This window comes from Kwoniella shivajii, chromosome 9 (genome assembly GCF_035658355.1).
Source record: "Kwoniella shivajii chromosome 9, complete sequence".
NCBI classification, from domain to species: domain Eukaryota; kingdom Fungi; phylum Basidiomycota; class Tremellomycetes; order Tremellales; family Cryptococcaceae; genus Kwoniella; species Kwoniella shivajii.
In genome coordinates, this window is record NC_085916.1 from 53,019 (window position 1) to 72,751 (window position 19,733).

A 19,733-nucleotide genomic window follows, 5' to 3' on the forward strand; every position below is an offset into this window, starting at 1 on the left:
ACAGTAATATCATGTTTTGCAGGATAATCGCGCGAAAACGTGTCAAGGTAAATACGACCGGATGTCAGTAGAATAGAACAACGGTGTCGTGCGCTTTCGGAACAAATGTAGTATAACCACTCGCTGCTTATCCGTGCCTCGGCGCTAGCGACGATCTATACCCAGGATATCCTCATCTCATCGTTAGCAAGTCTAATGAGTCCACTGTGAAATATACCGGAACCGTGAATGAACGGTGGTCACGTTTGTCAGAATTGTGAGGTGCAAGAGAAGGTGTACAGGACATGATTCATGGTGAGAAACGACGGACGCGGCATTTGCGGTCTTGCAGGTATTATGGGTGCTGACATCATCGCTGAAACGAAGTTGAGTTTGAGATTACATCCTCTCCGAACCTGGCTTTCGCCGACAAGACGTCCTCGGTGATCTCCAGCTTCGGCGCAAATCATCTTACCACGGATGTTTTCTGATGTTTAAGAACAAAGAGAATACCGGTTTCTTGGTAAACATATGCTCAGCATGACTCGTATATTGCTTATTTGAAAAATCGCCGAATCTCAGCTTCCGTGACTTCATGCTGCATTCTCTTCAGGTGGTGCAGCTTATTAAATCTCACAATGAGACAAGCATGACACATCACAAAGTCCTCGCCTGCTGCCGGCGGAGGATATCCGAGTAGGTTATAAATCAGTGCACAGAACAGTGTCGTGATCAATCTGTTACTAATATATTACCTGTCAAGTACCATTCAACAGATCCGCAATCAATCATCAATATCAATCACCCTCTCTGCAAGTATGACCAATAACAAGATCGTTCTGCTCACCGGTGCCAGTAGAGGAGTGAGTAAAACAGGACGGTGAGGCTAAGTGTAATGGTTGATCGTCAATTAGCTCGGACAAGCCGCTGCTCAGATTATTGCTGCTCGTGATGAGCCGATCACTTTACTCGCCACTTCTCGAAAAGCCGAGCACTTGAATCTCACTGGAGCTCATAAGGATACTGTTATCGAGTATCCTCAACTTGATATCACCGATAACGATTCCATTACTTGTTTGTACAACGACATTGTCGACAAATATGGCCGAGTCGACGTACTCATCAATAATGCCGGTTCCACCTTTGAAAAGATAGATAACAGTACCTTCGGTCCGGAAATCGTAAAGAAAACGTTCGATCTTAGTGAGTTTTCTCGTCGTTAGACTAACATATGAGAGGTTAGGCTGATCTCGGGCCGTCAGACTACTGGGGCGTTGTCAAGGTTTGTTCGTATGTCCTTTCTATGACCGCTAACTGCCGATCATGCAGATGATTGAGAAGTTTACTCCTATTATTCCTGATGGCGGTCGCATTGTCAACGTATCTTCTGCCGCTTCCCAGCAAGATGATTTCCCCAACGAGGAGCTCAAGGCGCGACTGTTCGATGAGAAAACCAACCTCGTTAACCTCAATGCCCTCGTGGAGGAATACATGGTACGTAAAATGCCTACGTGCGCCGGTCTAATCTTTGGTGTCCTGTAGTCCGCGAGCAAAACGAGTGATGAAAGTGACGGCTGGCTCAAACATGGATTCTATCCTGCGTACAGTACTAGCAAGGCTTTCATCAATCTGTTAACAGCATCTTCAGCTAGGAATTATCCTACTATCTTGTCCAATGCCGTATGCCCAGGAGTGTAAGCCTACTCCAAATTTTTCGAGCTGATTCTTGATTAGTTGCGCCACTGAGCTCGCCGGTGACTTACCAAAGGGGACCAAAGCCAAAACCCCGGGTAAGCATTCTGCAGTTGGATATCATGCTGATGAAACATAGCTGAAGGGACAAGAGTGATCTTACGTCTCGCTTTCGATGACATCGATAATGTTAGTGGCAAGTTCTGGGCAGGTAAGACTACCGCGGACACTGGACCAGGAGACGGTGAGTACGGATTCGTTGTTGTAAATAGAACACAATTGACCATCTGTCTAGTCGTCGAAGATTGGCCCGGCAAAGAGATCGTTTGGGATCTCTTACCCGATGGTGCCTCTTCATCCTAAGTCTTTCGATACTACAGAATTCTTTGGAATTACACAAATGGATCCACCCGTAAATAGATCATAAGCCGACCGCATAATGGATTTTTTTCTCATTCTACGGCAATATGGTTTTACTATTTGCATGAATCGCAGATGTATCGCGTGAATTGCCGACGTCTGGTCAGAGTGGATGAAAAGTTTCAAACCCCGATATGGTCAATCGAGTACTGAGACTACTCAAACTCTGTCAGCTCTCATGTACACTCCTTATACCATCAACCCCTGTAGCTCATGCTGTATCATAAAAGTACAAGGCAAAGCCCTTATTAGCAGAGTACATCCCCGATCAGTAAACGCCAATGGTCTTTCTCGATTGTCAGACATCTTTATAACAAAAGTGCAAATTGCATTTCATGTATACAACAAACGACGGTACATGGCAGTACTTTACATGATTTACTGCGCGGGTTGTTGTGCTCTGTCCGGAATCCCGTTCCCGACCATAGTAATTATCTTCCAAGCTGGACAATCCCAAAAGCTGGCGGCTTTCAAACCGTCGATTAAGCTACGCAACGTCAGTCTTCTCGCTGTATATCGACAACTCACAAATTCATGTTTTCGAGAGCTAACCTATCTGCTTGTTCAGGAAGTGAGTCGCCTATCACTGAACAGATGAAGCTGACATTGTCCAAGATCTGAAACAAATCCGACAGAAGCGGAGTCGAAGGCTGTATCGGCTTGCAAGTCAGCACCATACAGTCAGCTTGTTTATACTGACTCACCATTACAAGTTTGAGTCCCCTGGCAATTCTCTTGAACCCTTGTTCAATTCTACTTTGTGTTTCGTTGATCAGATCTACATGCTCTATCAAGCCAAAGTCGCCCGATGATACTTGACTTTGTATAGATTTGGCATAAAGTACATCCGTATGCAAAACGCAAAGCTCCGTATAAAAGAGTGTACGCAAGACGTTCATGGCTTTTTGACTTTTGATGATGTGCGAATCCCATCTGGTAGATGACCATACCGCAAATGTAATAGCATCAAGCCAGGAAAAAATCACGTCCAATCGATCCCATAATCGCCGTGTCTCGGAAAAAGGGTTGTTCCGACCGACAGATACGACATCGCGTGTGATAAAGTACATTTCGTTTATGATACCAGGCAGCAGTTGATTCCATAGGTATTGCTCGGCGTATAGACCCCGAGGTCCATCGTCGATATCGATGAGTGGTTGCATGTCTTCGAGATCGATGGCGGTCTGAATCACTGGATTAGGCCTAGGGCATATGATGTTGAAGACATACGAGTCGCTAATGTGGTAATTAGCGAGCACAAATCCAAGTCTTACGGATCACTCACATCAGACTTGGTGATCCGAGAGCAAATGAGAGGTATGCTTCACTCATCTATTCTTGTCAGCTCTGCACAAGAGAAGAAAACTCACTGCTACTTGCATAACACCGTCCGCGAGCAATTTACGTTTGTCTGTTGACAATGATCCGCGTTGTATATGAACAGCACAGAGAATCACGGACCAAGCCAGTAGTTGTCGGAACCTTTTATCATCCGTCTGAGAACCTTGCTGAATACGAATCTTGACAGCCAGTCGCATGACTGAGATCGTGAGTAAGACATCGTCTGTATCCGAAATAGTCGCCAAGGGCAGTTGTTTCAATATATCCCATGATGTGCGACATAACGTGATCAGAGCTTTCTCCTGTACAGTCCCCTTCGGATTCGGTACACTTAACCATTGGACATTCTTCACACTCTCGATGGGTTGAATTTGAGATATCACTTGCTGTTACATACACGCAATCAGGCTAAAGTAAAAGAATGCGTATTACGTGCTCACGATAAATCCGGAAAATTTCAGAGCTGACATGGCGTATAATACTGAGCAGAGCTGTCAATTATTGAAAGTACGATCAGCTAATAGTTCAGTTTCAGCCAGGCTGACAAACTCACTTCATCGAGCTTGGTCGAAACCTGACTAGTAGACTGTTTCCTTGACAATGTGGTCAGATCTTGGAGACCTATGGCGTTTAATCGAAGGATACCTTGAGCAGCTAAGATTTTACGAGTTTCCGTTGTTACCGTCATATCGAGAATTTGATGAGGCTTGGACGATACACTCGGACTCGCCGTCGAGCGTGAGGAAGACTCGACCCGTTGCCTTTTGAATACCCGCGGCGGAAGTGGGCAGATATCACTACCATGTGATTTACATCGGTCACAGATATCTCCTTTTTCATCCCATACGCATCGTACTGGTTGTGAAATTCAGAAAAGGTCTTCACCATATCGGCTACTATATCACTCACCGCTTACTCTCACACATGATGCACAAGGCGGCTTCCTATGAGATACTTGGACGTCAGTCTCTGTGATATGTGTTCATGCAATCCGCGAGTACTGACTTCTTGGAATTCGGTCCCGCACAGGTGACGCCCGCGAGTCGGCATCTTGTGCAACATTCTGGATCTCCCCAATCACAGATTTGATGCTTCTGTCTGCATCGAGAGCAAGGTGTGGTACGCTGTCGACTCGACATGGAAAGGGTATGTAAAGTAAACAGCGTTGTCAACTCTGGAAGATATCTGTATGGTGCTAATTTGTTACATACTTTATCGTCGTTGATCAACATCGAAACAGAGAAACCGCTTTTGCTTACAAACCGTGTTTACCGGCTGACTAAACATCTGTAATCTTATCTCTTATTTTTCACCCTCACGTAATTTTCGCCACGCTTTGTTCAAGCTTTACATTTGAGTACTCTGTAGATGATAGACAAGGATACTTGAGGCATGATGGATTTGTTGAGTGCACTATCGAAGAGATAGTCCTTCCTATGCATGCTGTTATCTCTAATTACCCACATTACCCATCACTTCCACTCTACCTTTTCCTTTGGTCTCATTGTTCACCAAATCAGTGATCGTCCGGAAAGAGCCAGGATTTATTTGCACGATCTGAGGCATGAGAGTAACGTCGTCAGCGTATTTACTTTCTCAATCTATTTGTACCCCGGTGATATTACCGATCGATGAAACAAACGAACGAAGAGACTTACAGCTTCCCATTCCATACCCATATCGTCTTCTTCTACTTCTTCTACTTCTTTCATCACACTTTCTTTTATCCTCTTTCCGTCTTTACCGGGCATCGTGATTCTGACTCTCATCCTTGCTCTTCTGATAGGTAATACATTTTCACCACCTTCACTTAGCTTCTTGATCAATTCTAATGCTTGTGCTTTTGCGGGTTTGTCAGCTTTGACTGAATATCCAACTTCTGACATTGATTTCTCAATCATTCCAACAGTATGTTTACGATTCGTTGTTGGATCCACTGTCATTTCCGTTACCAACGTGGCTATTTCCCTTGACAGAGATGATAGTTGATGTGATCGTTCGAGATTGTTGATTTGCAATTCTCCTTTGCGAAGGATCTGCAAACGCCTCACGGATATAAGCATGTCTCAAACGGCTGACATTTGGATGGCTTTGATGGTATATGAAGATGAGAGCGATAGTTGAGTTTCACTCACTTCTTCAATCACTTTGTTTATATCGTCCGTCACGAAACACTTCGCCCAGTCATCTCTCTTTGCTACTTGACCTTTCGGTACGTTCGTAAACACTTGCTCTATCTGGAGTACTTCAGAAAGATCGGTCTCACTGTAAGTTGAGCAGATGCAACTATCAGTCAATTTGCTCCGCAAGACAAACAAGCAACATATCCAAGACTTTCAATCGAAATCTTATCACTCACACGCCTGAACGGAACTCTGATACTTTATTTTGATAGCATGCAATCTGTATTATTCCCCAGCAATACATATTAGCTTGATGGGTGGATACGCGGCGATTCTGTTCATAGCGCTGGCTAACCCACCTCGAACCTCTTTCCACCTTTCTTCATCCGCACTATACTGACATTGGTCAATCTGCGAAGAAAGGAGAGATTTTGTCAGCGAAATGCCTGATGCGCAGGGTTAATGAGTCATCTCACTTTATTTGGGTTCCCGGTTGTTTGTTCATTGTGTTATTCGTATCCTTCAATGAGCTTGTTATTGGGTCTGTTTCTTGCTGTCTATAGTGCTCACAGACAAGAAGAGAGATGGAACCATACTATATTTCCAATTTTTAACTTTTTAGACGTCATCAAGAAAACAACAATATGAACTATTGCAACCGTGGGAAAGTTGAAGTCGTGTAGGGGATAGATATATAACGTGGACTTTGTACTCTCGTTGTTCACTTTCTTCACTCACTCCATTCATAAGACACAAATCATCATATCAGTCTCGACCCAATCAACAGGAAGCGAAGAATGATAATGTCAACATAGGAATGCGATACACTGCGAGATTAGATTTGAAACAATAAAAAGAAAAACGGATATCCCGAATAGGTGAAGTAGGATAAGAAGATGAAAGTATTCGAAAATGAGGTAGATTATAAGTGAGTAGCTCTTTTGCATTTCAGGTCCGGACTGCGAGCATCAGTGCTTTAGCTTTGCGTGGAAGAGATGTCAACGGTGTCAAGATTCTGTCGACTGACAACGACACGAATAGCTATCCACCCTCTCAAACCCTGTCGGCACTTCATCGTAAATACCCTAATCCATTCGCTACCCATGTCTACTCAGTAGACACGATAAATAGAAGTGTAGATCCCGAAACGGGTATTTTGAGATCAGAGAGATTGATAGGCGTTCAGCAAGGTGCACCGAAATGGATAACCAAGGTGAGTATAGCACATGTGCCATTGTCATTACGATTCCTCGGTGTTTCCTTATTCATGTACGAGTACCCAGTCACCTTTGCCACCTGTCTCTACTTGTGTGTTGATCTACATACTCAGAAGGACCAAAGCTGACTCTACCACGCTTGCTTTCATCACAAGCTGTTTCACCTTCCACCGACGGCATACGTAAGAGAAGTAGTCTTCGTCGATATCTCAAACGAATCGGCGACCATGATGTCCGTCAATTTGAGTTTAGCTCAATACGTGTGAGTGCGCATATCTGTCGGATCCACTTCAAATTCAAAGTATTATACATGCTGATCTTTCATCATATCTCTATGCCAAAAACAGATCATGTCTCGAATTAATCAATTACACGCCTTCACCCATCAACCCATCGATTACTCATTTCCATCAAAGGGCATTATTGATATCTGCCTTCCCAACAAGGATGATAGCTAGAAGATTGGAAAAAGCAAGTTTTGATAGATTCAAATCGAATGCTGGTATCGGTAAAAAAGGGTTCGAATGGGTATTACAAGGTGGTGATCAAATGAAATTACCAAAGCCTGTCATAGAATAATGACCATATGGTTGTCAGGGGAAGGCGGTCTATTGCCAAGGAAGGCTTGAAAGGGGATTCAAATCACGCTGGGAGGCTCATCAAGTAAGCAGAACGTAACGGAAACTACAACGGAAGAAGCAAATAGAAAAGATTACACGCTAGATCTTTTGGCTCAGCCCTTAATGATAATGCAAAAGCTCAAGACAAATCATCACTCGAATCTCTAAGAAAAAACAAGCATAGACTCAACTTCAAGGAATAGAGATATAAAACAGAAAGTTGTACCATATATACAATCACCACCCAAATTTGTAAATCTCTTTATAATCACCCATTCTCAACGAATGGGCGTCATCTCAATTCAACTTGCATTGCCGTTGTTACGTACTGCAGGAAAGATAGTAACCAGCAGCAAAATGAAATGTGTCTCCCAAATGAGTGAATGTCGGAACAGTGATAACCTTGAAGACAGCTTGAAACGCATGAAATCATTTACTGCATCTGTTGCATGATTGATGATCTGATGATGGAGAAGGGTTGTGCTGATGTGTATATAAAGTTACAATTTACAGGTACTAAAAGTACAACAATGCTATAGTGAGGTGTGCGACTATGTTAGATTGTGTGAATGGTGCGTGATGAAGGTATCGTCATAAGAAAAAGAACAAAGATGAATCAAAAATCGGCATCGGTGGTGAATACCCTTCTCGAGGATCTCTCGTTTGCCCCATCTTTGTGAGGTATGGAAGGTGTACCTGATCGAGAGACATTTGCGAGTTGATAAGATGATACTCTTGATTCGAAAAAGTCTGCGAAACCCATGATTAGTAACGCAATACCAATAAGATATGCTATAAGCGGAAAAAAAGATAAAACTCACTTGCTTTACCTTGAAGGGAAATCAATTCCATCCAATCAAACGGATTCTTAGCGTGGAATATCTTTGAATAACCCAGATCAACTATCAGGCGATCGGCGACAAACTCGATATATTGGCACATCAACTGGAGATGATGATACGAAGTCAGCATACAGTAACCATATGCAAGTTGCATGGAGTGTTGAAGGAGGTTGGTTTCAGACTATACGAAGAGGAACAAACTTACATCTGCATTGATACCGATCAAGGCACAAGGTAGAGCATCTGTCAGGAATTCCTTTTCTATGGCAACAGCTTCCGTAACGATATTATGGACTTCTTCTTCCGAACACCTGTGTCTTAGGTGGTTGTACAGCTATGACAACAGCTGATCAGCGCGACCTTTGGTAGAACTGCCAGATAAACTTACTAGACATGCGAAATCCTGATGAAAGCATTGTGGTCAGTCTCGTTACAGCATTCTTCACAGCTAAGCTTACAGTATGCGTCCCTTCGTCTCTGCTGATCAACTCGTTCGAGAATGTCAATCCAGGCATTAGACCCCTCTTCTTCAACCAGAAGATCGCAGCGAAAGATCCTGAGAAGAAAATACCCTCTACACATGCGAAAGCGACCAGTCGCAGTCGGAAGGGCTAGGTATTGCAGGTCAGCTCAATGCGCTATGACAGCGCAGCAAAAGGCAGATTGTACTTACCATATCATCCGTTATATACTTTAGTGCCCAATCTGCCTTTTTCCTCACGCATGGAACTTTAAGCGAATCATGAGTCAAAAACCCCATGACTCCTAATATTGAAATTGCACTCACTATTCTCCATCCCTCTGAATAAGAAGTCCTTCTCTTCACTGTCCCTCACATACGTCTCAATCAACAGACTATATGTTTCGCTGTGCACTTGCTCCATCATAGTTTGGAACGCATAAAAGGCTCTGGCTTCTGCTATTTGAACATCTAACGAGAATTGCGATACAATGTTTTCTACACGAAAAAATCAGCACATGGCAGAATGATCCTATGAGAACGAAGGAGACCCCAGCAAAAGAGAAAAAGGAGGTTTCTCCAACTTACCACCCACTATCCCGTCGCTCGCAGCAAAGAAAGCTAGTATCCTCAATATGAAAAACCTCTCTTGCTCCGTCAACTTGTCATTCCAGTCCCCTAAATCGTGACCCAGGTCGAGTTCCTCGGACGTCCAGAACGATGCTTGGGATGCTTTGTATGCCTGCCATATCTTTTTCATAGGTGATATTAGCGATAAATCTCCTACTTGAGGCGAGATGAAACGCTCACGACCTTGCGAGCGGGTGCGTGATCAAGTTGTTGTAGTAGAATTACATACCTCTCTATATTTGATTGGAAACAAAACGAATCTATCGTTTGATTCCCTCAGTATATCTTCATCCTCTTCTTCCGGAAACTTTCTTTTCTTAATTTCCCCTTGACCCGCTTTGCCAATTTGAGATGGTACATCCTGTACTCCAGTTATAGTCGCTGAGCTCATCTTGTCTTCCAAAGCGGGATTACTATCGTACATTGGTCTGAACATATCTATCCCAGGCATATCGTTCAGGTCGTCGAGTGAAGTTGCGGTTGAGCAACGCGATGATGAGGACGGTGAAGGTGAAGGTGAAGATGATCGATTGGATAATCTACTTGGTCCAGCTACTTGTCCTGCAGTATCCATTTTCGATAAAGGATAGGAAGGGTATGGATGTGTTATCGGTCGTGATCGTGTGAGTGGGGTGGGCATGATGGGAGGAATGCTTAGGGTGATGACAGTGGACAAGATGGGGAACAATAAAGAGAGAGATACAAGATGAAAGATGAAACACTTGAAAAGTAATGTTCGATCGCAATATCACTCTGAATTCCCAAAATAAAAACAAATATTTACTATGACGCACGGACCCCCCCCCTTTAACTTGAGTGAATGTGGCAGTCCAGTCAACTTTCGAAGCCCAGAGCGTTGATTACGTAATCTTGAGTGTCTATACGCGCGTTTGCCGACGGTTAATCTTTCCTTCGGTTTCATCCCCCGAAATAAAAGAACTCGGTGGGGAGGAAGGTGTTTTTTTTATATATCAACACACTTTTCTCTGCTCATCGTCAAAGATCTCAACAGAAATCCATCCCAGACAACCAAGACTCACTGGTCCTGAATAGACACAGACGCTGTACTCTGTCTCTACCTTACTTGGTAATTCATCAAAAGGCACATAATCAAGATGTCAATAGCTACGAGGTCAATCGCGCGACTTGCTTCAGCTCGATCATTGTCTCGTCGAGCTATCCCTTTCACTTCTCTCCGAAGAGCTGCACCTGTAGTTTCTATACGGCATGGATCAAGTCTTCCTCCACGTTCTGACAAATTTGCCAAACCAACTCAAGATCACTTGACCAACCTCAAATCGATCGCTTCATCGACATTATCGACATTGGACGGATCAGCAACTGCAGATGAATTGAAAAGCTTCAACGATGATTGGATGAATAAATATCATGGAAAAGGTCCTATAGTGGTCAAACCCAAAACCACAGAAGAAGTTTCAAAGGTTTTGAAATATTGTTACGATAATGATTTGGCTGTCGTCCCACAAGGTGGAAATACCGGTTTAGTAGGTGAGTGATCATCTACTTTATGCGGTATCAGTATCATCTGAATGGTGGCAAACGACTAACGACTTCTTTTTTTTTCTGCACGTTTCAGGAGGATCAAACCCGATTCATGATGAAATCATATTGAATCTCACCAACTTGAATCAAATTCGATCATTCGATGAAGTATCAGGTGTACTGGTTGCGGATGGCGGAGTCATACTAGAAGCTGCAGATCATTTTTTGGCTGAAAAAGGTTTCATATTCCCGTTGGATTTAGGTGCGAAAGGATCTTGTCATATAGGTGGAAACGTAGCTACCAATGCGGGTGGTTTAAGATTGTTGAGATATGGTAGTTTACATGGCACCGTGTTAGGTTTAGAAGTGGTTTTACCTGATGGTACAATTTGGAATGGTTTGAGTAAATTGAGAAAAGATAATACTGGTATGTTCTCCGCTTTTATTCACGTTTTAGCATCATGACCAACCATGCTGAGACGACAACATTCACATAGGATTTGACATCAAACAACTGTTCATCGGATCAGAAGGTACAATTGGAATAATCACTGCTATCTCGATATTATGTCCTAGAAGACCAAGCGCTATGAATGTCGCTGTCTTCTCTTTGGACTCTTACGAGGCAGTACAAAAAGTCTTTGCTGAAGCCAAAGGTCATCTGGGAGAGATCTTATCTGCGTTTGAATTCTTCGACAAACAAAGTGTAAGTTACTGCCCACTGCGTCATTGTCCTTGGTATCCGAATCAATAGTTTGCTTGTTTTTTCGTGCTAATTTTGTTAATTGCACAGTATGCCCTCGTAAAGAAACACCAAGAAGAGAATGGAGGTGAAAGAAAAGTGTTTGAGACAGAGGGTGACTTCTACTGTCTGATAGAAACTGGTGGTAGCAACTCTGAACACGATGAAGCTGTGAGTATGATCCTTAATTCTAAAACGGATTGGACAATTAAATATCTGATATCGCCTGATTAGAAACTGACGGGTCTTCTCGAACATTTGATGGAGAACGAAATGGTTCTTGATGGAGTATTGGCACAAGACTCAACTCAATTCCAATCCTTATGGTCATTACGTGAATTAGTTCCCGAATCAGCTGGTAAAGCGGGATCAGTGTACAAATACGATGTCTCAGTACCCGTTGGAAAAATGTACGGATTGGTAGAGAAGATGAGAACCAAATTAAGGGAAGGTGGTGTATTGGAAGGTGATGGAAACAAAGATGGTCCTATCAGAGCTGTAGCTGGATACGGTCATATGGGTGATGGTGAGTGATGCTTCCCTTCCTTTATCAATCGCAAAACATTCGGTATAACATCAATATGAGCCGAGCCGATTACTGATGTACGAATGCTTTTCTAATAGGTAATCTACATATCAATATAGTGGCAAACAAATATTCCGACGAAGTTGAAAAGATCATCGAACCATATATCTATGAAATCGTATCTGAGAATGAAGGTTCGATATCAGCAGAACATGGATTAGGAGTTATGAAAGCTCCTTATATAGGATATTCAAAGAATGATACTTCCATTGAACTCATGAGAAAGATCAAGACATTGTTCGATCCAAAAGGTTTATTAAACCCTTACAAATATATCATATAGTTGATACCAGGGCTGTTAAGGATAAGGGAGGATTGGTGGTTGGGAGATTGGATTTAAGAGTAGATTAGATTAGATCTTTGCATTGTGATGATGATTGATTAGCACCCGAGTGTAGTGGATGCATATTGTAGATTGACTGTCATAGTATCTAAATGCATATTTGCTTCTGGCTTGAGAAGAAGCAGAATGGGAGGGATCACACGGGCAAAGAGCAAAGAGGAGATGGATATATATATATATATCAGTTTCAGGTATCGATCGAACTCTACATGATTTAGTGGCGTTTCAGATTTATTTCATCGTTTATTGTTCATTCGAAACACTTTTGATTTCTCCCTTGTGACAATGATAATATCATCCCTCTCTTTTCTTTTCATGTGCATATGTTTGGGTTGAACCCCCCAATCACAACCACAAGATACAAAACATGCAGTTGAAACACATACATCCTACTACCATCTCGCTCTCTTTGTTCAATTGATGCAATCCAAACAGTAGACGCACGGATCATCTTTCATGTTAACACATCAACACAAACAATAGAGATGAAACACTTCACTATAACGATGATGATGGACGGTCCCATTGCTATGGCTGCCATGGTACTATCTTCATCTTCATCTTCACTTGAATCCTTGACTTTCACCGCCCTTTCTTCCTCTTTTCATCCAACTTCACTCCATTCTCATCAGCCAGCCAGCGCTATCCTTTGACCCTTCACTCCTATCCCGAAATCGTCAATCTCGACAATCGAAAGACTCAATATCAATTTATCACTCTCGTAGTATCACTCCTTTGTTTCCTCAACCCGTAATCTGCATTACACTGCTACCAATCTAGCTCACTCATCCCCTTGGATCATCTTTCCTTTCATCTTCTATCCCAGTTAAGAGTAGCTGCATCTCACTTGATCATCCTGAAGAGAGAAGAAAAGGAATATCTCTTTGAATTGTCGTATTGTACGTTCTTTTCTTCTCTACTGTGTACACGTCAGTGTATATAGCTCATCTGACTCTGACTATCTCTCTTCATTGTCTCGAGCAGAATAACGGTCTTCCATTCGTAATATCTCTTAGTCAAAGATTGTACTTTCGACGCAACATATTCGTTTCCTCAGCATCTATTACAGTCCACTTGACCGTCCCTATATTATGGCATCCTCAACTCGTCGCTCGGGTCCTACAGAAGTAAGAGAACAAGCAAAAGTATCTGCTGCACGATCAAATCAAGGTGCAGGTCAGCCTCAAGAAAGGACTACTAAAGGCAACTCAGCCAGTGCACCTAGGAAAGTCAAATTCAACGTTGGTGAGTGATCTATCTTTCCATTCAAGTCCATCATATTTTCGCAAATTTGTGTCGTTCGCTGGAGCTGGCTCTTACAGCATGGCGTTCTGTAACCCATGTAGAGTTCTCCTTTGTTCTATATACCTTCGTATCTCTGTATACCCCACATCACCACATCGACGAACACAGCTGACATGGAGTATACCAGGTCACACATACCATGTCCTCGACGTCATTGGAGAAGGTGCATATGGAGTGGTAGCATCTGCAGTACATAGACCATCAGGAACAAAAGTCGCCATTAAGAAAATAGCACCTTTTGATCATTCAATGTTCGCTTTACGTACTTTGAGAGAACTGAAATTACTCAAATACTTTGCCGAAGAAGGTGTCAGCGAAAACGTAAGTTAGATCACCTTATCTACCTAGGAGTATGATTGTTGAACGAAAAATCATGAAGTGTAATGCTATGCGATGTTGTGCTGATGAAAAAGCGACAATTGTAGATCATTTCAGTACTCGATATTATCCGACCTGCATCGTATGATAGCTTCAAAGAAGGTGAGTATTCTATACGACCTATACATCAAGTCCGATGATACGACATCTATGTGTCGTATGTTTGAGCTAATCCTCTCGATTGATCAATCAGTATACTTGGTACAAGAATTACTGGAAACGGACTTACATCGAGTGATCCGTACTCAGGATCTTTCAGATGATCATTGTCAATATTTCCTATATCAGACTTGCAGAGCTTTGAAAGCACTTCACTCAGCGGAGAGTAAGTTTCCCAGTCTCCTGTGTCTTTGAACTCGACCCATCACATGCCGCTGTATTGACGCCGCTATTATCAATGGTAGTCATTCACAGAGATCTCAAACCTTCAAATCTACTCTTGAACGCAAACTGTGATCTGAAAGTATGTGATTTCGGTTTAGCTAGATCCACTCAAACCTCTCTTCCTGATGGTGCCAATCAAGGATTCATGACTGAATGTGAGTTTCCTCCGAATAACGGTAATCTATGTGGAGCCGGGGCAGGGCTTACCTACATGTATATGAAACAGATGTCGCTACTAGATGGTATAGAGCTCCGGAAGTTATGCTTTCCTTCAGAATGTACACAAAGGTGAGTCTGTCATCTGATGGGGTGAAAAAGAACTCCCCCTGAGCTGCTCCATTTTGCGAACAGTCGATCGACGTGTGGTCAGTAGGTTGTATCTTAGCTGAGATGTTGAGTGGTAAACCTTTATTCCCTGGAAGGGATTAGTGAGTTTTGTCTCCGAGTCCATCCAAGGGGTCCCCAGCCCGGGATTCTATGATCTGCTCTTAAACCGGGATCTCAATGTTGATGACGATTGATCACTGATTGATTTCAATCACAGTCATCACCAACTTTCTCTCATTCTGGACGTGCTCGGTACACCCACCATCGAAGAATTTCAGGCTATCACCTCCAAGAGATCAAAGGAATATGTCAGGACTTTGCAGTGAGTATGATTGACAATTCATGAAAAGCTGTGGGTCAGTTGAATCCCTTGTCTCGGCTGACTGTACTTTGTTGTAGATTCCGTAAACAAAGAACGTTCCAATCGTTATATCCTAATGCTTCCCCTGCGGCCATCGATTTCTTGAGTAAGACGTTGACTTGTCAGTGTCATTTCTTTGTTATCTTTGTTAGCGAAACAACTTTCCCCCATCAGCATCAGGTTTCCCTCTCTGAGAGTTGTGACTAAGAGGGACAAGCTTCAGCTGACGTCTCTGTTTTACTACTTAAGTTGACCCAAAGAAGCGTTTCACTGTGGAACAATGTCTTTCACACCCTTATCTTGACGCATACCATGATCCAGAAGATGAACCATCCGCCAAACCACTTGCACCCAGTTTCTTCGATTTCGACATGATGAAAGACGAGATCAGTAGGGAAGAATTGAAGAGATTGTTGTTCGAAGAGATCATGACTTTTGGTAGTACATCCGGAAATCAATGATTGCATTGCCATTGCAAGGTAGACTGAGAGAGGGCCAAACGGTCCGATATTTGAAGACGACCTGTTTGAGGACAGGAAATCGGGAGGAAGAACGTTCTTGTGTTCAGTGATATTTGACCATCTTGTAAATCCTGTTTGAATTTTGTTTCACTCTTACTCACATCTATATGGAGACATCTGTTCATCTGCTTGATTCGGACTTAGATGAGCCATCGATATACATGCATCAGCTCTTGGAATGTATATTTAGCATGTCGGAGCCTGGGTGATCATACTAATGATGATCAGATACGTGAGTATAAAGTCTGGTATGTGTGATGCATGTAAGATCCGTCCATGTACAGTGGTGAGTAGACGATCAAGCAACAGGTTCATCCTCTGCTTTCTTCTTCTTGACCTCGACCTGGTGTCAAGCAATACTATCAGCTTTTTCGTACTCACACCTATGTGACAACTTACCCTGGTAACTTGATCTGCTGGAGCACCTTTCAAGACACCCACTTGAGCTCTTAGCATTTCGACCTGTTATGGTGCATTGCGCAATCAGCGCTGAGCATTTGGATAAGGTAATATTCGAGCAAAGTCTACAGCAGGACTTGAACCCCCTCCTTCATTTTCAAGAGGAGGGGAAGGATAGACGCTTCCAAGACGCAGAAGCATGGCGTACTCACAATATCATCACCGACATCACCTTGAATAACAATCTCTTCTTCACCTTGAGGAGTCTTAGACACACTTGATCCAGTAGCGAATTTTCCAGCGAAGAATTTAGCTGCTTTTTTCAAATCTATACCGAACAATTCTAAATTCTGTACATGTGTTTGATGTTTACGTCTTGTCCTTTCAGATCTTTTGATTATGATCTACCGAATTAGAAAAAATTTGGCAAGTCAGCTGTTAGAGAATTGATCGAGGGATCGAGGGAGGGAGAAACGCAGAGAAAGGGATAATCTTCTGTTTTATGTAGAGATGTGTTTGGCATTCGTGACATTGATACGATCATCGTATATCAGATCATACGCAATCACTCACCTTGGTCTCTCCTTTCTTCTTAGCTTCAGCTTCTGCTTTCTTAGCAGCTTTCTTCTCAGCTTTTACCGCATCCGCTTCTAGTTTTTCTTGTTTCTCAACTGACAATGTACCGATACGAGCAGCTAGATTGCCTATTTCGTCCCACCTTTGTCAACGATACAAGACTCTGTGCAAGAGGCAGACATTCCAGTACCACCAAAAATAGACTACTCACTATCTCCCCATAATCTCTCGTGTTCATCTTTATCTTCACTCTCCAACCAAGTCTTACATTTTGAAAACGATGGTCCGAATTCACAATATTCAGTAGGTAGCGAACATATCGCACAGTAATGTGGAACGATAGGTTTGGTTGAAGGGCCAGCTGTGGATGCCATTTTCCGTTCTGCAGATGTTTTTGATAATGAAGAAACGAATGCAATCTTCTTTCGACCAATGCTTGAGAAAGGAGTTTAAAATGGTGATAGTTATTGGATGGCGACGACGGAGATGATGATGATATCCGATCACTGTAAGTTCACGGGGGTAATTATGCTGTGTTGTTGTGCAAATATATGATATACATGTACACCACTATCTCACCTCTGATCCAGCTGAATTAGCTTTACACGCAGACAGACATCTCGAGACGCAGGACGTCGGAGCGCTTCTCAAAGAGGAAGTTGACAAGATTCTAGGAAGAAAAAGTGGTCGCGAAACCATCAATTTGCTCTTCCACCGAGAGAGCAACGATCAAAGCACGCTCTTACGCGTCAATCCTACAATTATCGATACGATTTCGTTGCCTGAATCCGTAAGAATAAAGTCCATCAGGCGACATCATCATGCCTCTGATACACGGGCTTTCAGGAACTGTGATTAGATGTTTCAAGAAAGTGGAAAATGCAGCTGATTGGATGACTGGAGCTGCTGGACCTGTGTTTGTATTCATGTGTTGGTCATTGATATTATCAGGAGGATTCATCTATTGTAAGTGCACTTTGTTCTCATTATCGAATATCGACTCAAGCGAATTAGGGAGATATCTTCTGACTGTCGTTGTAGTCGACGTGGTAGTCAGATCATTATCACCACTCTCATTCTTCCTTCTCCTCCCTTTACTCATCTTAGTACCTATAAATCTATATGGACAATATTACTTGGTAACACATGTCCCTCCGGGATATCCAGCACCCAAAGCTTCCGGAAATGATAAAAGTATATCATGGCTTCTATCGAATCCGAAAAGTATCTGGGCAGGAGAAAGATGGGGTTTCAGAAGAAGAGGTAGAACTCTGACTGGAGCTAGTACAGGAGAAAGCGGATCAAGTGGAATTTGGGAAGGAGCAGGTAGAAGAGTTAGAAGATGTAGGAAATGTGATGGTCCAAAACCAGAAGTATGTAAATATCACACATTCATCACCATCACTCAAGACCAAGAAGGATCTTTCACTGCAATGTGCAGAATTAATCGCTGACCAATATGTCAATTTATTAATGAAAAAATCAGAGAACTCATCATTGCTCCGTATGTAAACGATGCGTCCTACAAATGGATCATCACTGTCCTTGGATCAACGCATGTGTGAGTTTGTCTCCTTATTCACTTCGGGCATCTTAGAGCCTGCTAGCAAATTTTGACCAGACATATCTATCGGATAAATGCTGAATACCCTTTGCTTTTCTTCAGGTCGGCATACATAATCAACGTCATTTCGTTCTTTTCATGTAAGTTCAGCCAAACCACGGTGATTGGGAAGACAATAATGCATCACTTATCATCTTATGTCTTTTCTTTGTATAGGGCATGGCTATCACTAGCATGTACGACGGTTGCCGCGACCGGATATCATCAATTTCTGTCAACATTTGACTATCACGCGGAGGTGAGTTCTGCCTGGTATAATCCCAAAGATCTCACCCTATGCCGATCTCCAACCTTTCCATCCTATCTTCGCAATTCCTAGATCCCTTCAAGCGCTAACCTTGACTCTCTTTGAAGTGGCCATCGATAACGCCAAAGTTGGGATTTACACTGATATACGTCCTCTGCCTCGCAATCGGTGAGTGACTAATTCTCCTACATTTTTCTTCCAAAACTATTTGTGGGAGGAGGAAGACTCTGTATCATTACTGATCTTGTCATGTCAGGCTTCGCTGTCTCGGTTCTGATGACGTGGCATCTATATATGGTATCATACGGAGAAACATCGATTGAGAGCCATGACAATGCTTATCTCGCTTCCAAAGCTAAGAAGGAGGGTTTAGTGAGTAATTACTGGCTGTAAAGCTGCGTATACAGCTGGAAAAAGGATCCTTTGCGTGCTTACCACCCTGGTACATCGATAGATATACCTCAATCCGTATGATTTGGGAAGAAGGCGGAATCTGCAGTTGTTTTTCAATATTGGCCCGAGTGGATAGTGAGTTTACTAAACTGCATCATCATCTGACTGTTTTACATCCATTCAAGACCCTTTGAACTGATCTCCATTGATGTATTGTACAGCCCTCCATCATCACTTCTCCTTCCATTGATCATACCTCCAGCATCCAATGGATGGTCATTCCCTCGACGTCCCATACCTTCACACCCACCTACAAAACCCGTCAACCTTCACGCGCCCGAACTTGCAGAAGGCTTGATAGCACGTGCGAACGGTCTAGGTCTCGGTCTGGGATTAGACCATGGGGATGATCATGTCAGCCCAACAGGGGGTCATGCAGAAGATGGCATGGGAGGATACGTAATGGGTGATGAAGAAGGTTTGACAGATGATGAAGAAGGTGGTGGAGGTTGGATGGATCTAGGTGATCCTCAGTATAGGGCTGATGATGATCGGTAGTATCAATAACATTGTCATCATTTCATGGGTTCAAAATGCATATATACGTTCATGTATCTCGGGCTACTCAGACGTCTGGTGGATGGCAATTATAGGTAAATGCCGGCATTTCCGGATCACACCATTTGATCGACTCTTTCTTCGCTTTAAACCGAAAAATAT

The 19,733-nt window shown here is 42.8% G+C and overlaps 9 protein-coding genes across 9 annotated transcripts; 5 read left to right on the forward strand and 4 right to left on the reverse strand.

Moving 5' to 3' along the window:
* Nucleotides 1-797: 797 nt before the first annotated feature.
* IL334_006339 (uncharacterized protein) lies at nucleotides 798-2,034 on the forward strand (the record flags this gene model as incomplete). The annotated part of the gene is made up of 8 exons (XM_062938043.1): nucleotides 798-842; nucleotides 894-1,182; nucleotides 1,242-1,261; nucleotides 1,309-1,473; nucleotides 1,522-1,659; nucleotides 1,727-1,769; nucleotides 1,817-1,915; nucleotides 1,967-2,034. The coding sequence occupies 8 exons, from the start codon at nucleotides 798-800 to the stop codon at nucleotides 2,032-2,034; spliced, it is 867 nt and encodes a 288-aa protein (XP_062794094.1).
* A 435-nt stretch (nucleotides 2,035-2,469) lies between these two features.
* IL334_006340 (uncharacterized protein) lies at nucleotides 2,470-4,120 on the reverse strand (the record flags this gene model as incomplete). The annotated part of the gene is made up of 6 exons (XM_062938044.1): nucleotides 2,470-2,551; nucleotides 2,620-2,741; nucleotides 2,796-3,275; nucleotides 3,462-3,818; nucleotides 3,873-3,923; nucleotides 3,986-4,120. The coding sequence occupies 6 exons, from the start codon at nucleotides 4,118-4,120 to the stop codon at nucleotides 2,470-2,472; spliced, it is 1,227 nt and encodes a 408-aa protein (XP_062794095.1).
* Nucleotides 4,121-4,884: 764 nt separating this feature from the next.
* On the reverse strand, nucleotides 4,885-6,060 carry IL334_006341 (SBDS family rRNA metabolism protein; the record flags this gene model as incomplete). Its single annotated transcript, XM_062938045.1, has 6 exons — nucleotides 4,885-4,989; nucleotides 5,091-5,468; nucleotides 5,568-5,697; nucleotides 5,792-5,835; nucleotides 5,915-5,966; nucleotides 6,032-6,060. The coding sequence occupies 6 exons, from the start codon at nucleotides 6,058-6,060 to the stop codon at nucleotides 4,885-4,887; spliced, it is 738 nt and encodes a 245-aa protein (XP_062794096.1).
* A 391-nt stretch (nucleotides 6,061-6,451) lies between these two features.
* IL334_006342 (uncharacterized protein) lies at nucleotides 6,452-7,351 on the forward strand (the record flags this gene model as incomplete). Its single annotated transcript, XM_062938046.1, has 4 exons — nucleotides 6,452-6,483; nucleotides 6,597-6,768; nucleotides 6,928-7,034; nucleotides 7,120-7,351. 4 exons carry the CDS (start codon nucleotides 6,452-6,454, stop codon nucleotides 7,349-7,351), a joined length of 543 nt encoding a protein of 180 aa, XP_062794097.1.
* Nucleotides 7,352-8,008: 657 nt separating this feature from the next.
* Nucleotides 8,009-9,964, reverse strand: IL334_006343 (uncharacterized protein; the record flags this gene model as incomplete). Its single annotated transcript, XM_062938047.1, has 9 exons — nucleotides 8,009-8,142; nucleotides 8,214-8,337; nucleotides 8,440-8,568; nucleotides 8,623-8,637; nucleotides 8,693-8,845; nucleotides 8,908-8,963; nucleotides 9,022-9,192; nucleotides 9,283-9,445; nucleotides 9,554-9,964. The coding sequence occupies 9 exons, from the start codon at nucleotides 9,962-9,964 to the stop codon at nucleotides 8,009-8,011; spliced, it is 1,356 nt and encodes a 451-aa protein (XP_062794098.1).
* A 475-nt stretch (nucleotides 9,965-10,439) lies between these two features.
* IL334_006344 (uncharacterized protein) lies at nucleotides 10,440-12,438 on the forward strand (the record flags this gene model as incomplete). The annotated part of the gene is made up of 6 exons (XM_062938048.1): nucleotides 10,440-10,833; nucleotides 10,922-11,254; nucleotides 11,325-11,533; nucleotides 11,621-11,740; nucleotides 11,804-12,095; nucleotides 12,194-12,438. 6 exons carry the CDS (start codon nucleotides 10,440-10,442, stop codon nucleotides 12,436-12,438), a joined length of 1,593 nt encoding a protein of 530 aa, XP_062794099.1.
* Nucleotides 12,439-13,589: 1,151 nt separating this feature from the next.
* IL334_006345 (uncharacterized protein) lies at nucleotides 13,590-15,714 on the forward strand (the record flags this gene model as incomplete). The annotated part of the gene is made up of 10 exons (XM_062938049.1): nucleotides 13,590-13,743; nucleotides 13,931-14,124; nucleotides 14,229-14,283; nucleotides 14,375-14,506; nucleotides 14,586-14,720; nucleotides 14,792-14,853; nucleotides 14,917-14,993; nucleotides 15,110-15,214; nucleotides 15,292-15,374; nucleotides 15,503-15,714. 10 exons carry the CDS (start codon nucleotides 13,590-13,592, stop codon nucleotides 15,712-15,714), a joined length of 1,209 nt encoding a protein of 402 aa, XP_062794100.1.
* A 358-nt stretch (nucleotides 15,715-16,072) lies between these two features.
* IL334_006346 (translation machinery-associated protein 22) lies at nucleotides 16,073-17,123 on the reverse strand (the record flags this gene model as incomplete). Its single annotated transcript, XM_062938050.1, has 5 exons — nucleotides 16,073-16,117; nucleotides 16,174-16,236; nucleotides 16,386-16,577; nucleotides 16,747-16,877; nucleotides 16,961-17,123. 5 exons carry the CDS (start codon nucleotides 17,121-17,123, stop codon nucleotides 16,073-16,075), a joined length of 594 nt encoding a protein of 197 aa, XP_062794101.1.
* Nucleotides 17,124-17,570: 447 nt separating this feature from the next.
* IL334_006347 (uncharacterized protein) lies at nucleotides 17,571-19,571 on the forward strand (the record flags this gene model as incomplete). Its single annotated transcript, XM_062938051.1, has 9 exons — nucleotides 17,571-17,715; nucleotides 17,791-18,122; nucleotides 18,236-18,310; nucleotides 18,416-18,453; nucleotides 18,530-18,611; nucleotides 18,728-18,788; nucleotides 18,877-18,992; nucleotides 19,075-19,148; nucleotides 19,235-19,571. The coding sequence occupies 9 exons, from the start codon at nucleotides 17,571-17,573 to the stop codon at nucleotides 19,569-19,571; spliced, it is 1,260 nt and encodes a 419-aa protein (XP_062794102.1).
* Nucleotides 19,572-19,733: the final 162 nt, after the last annotated feature.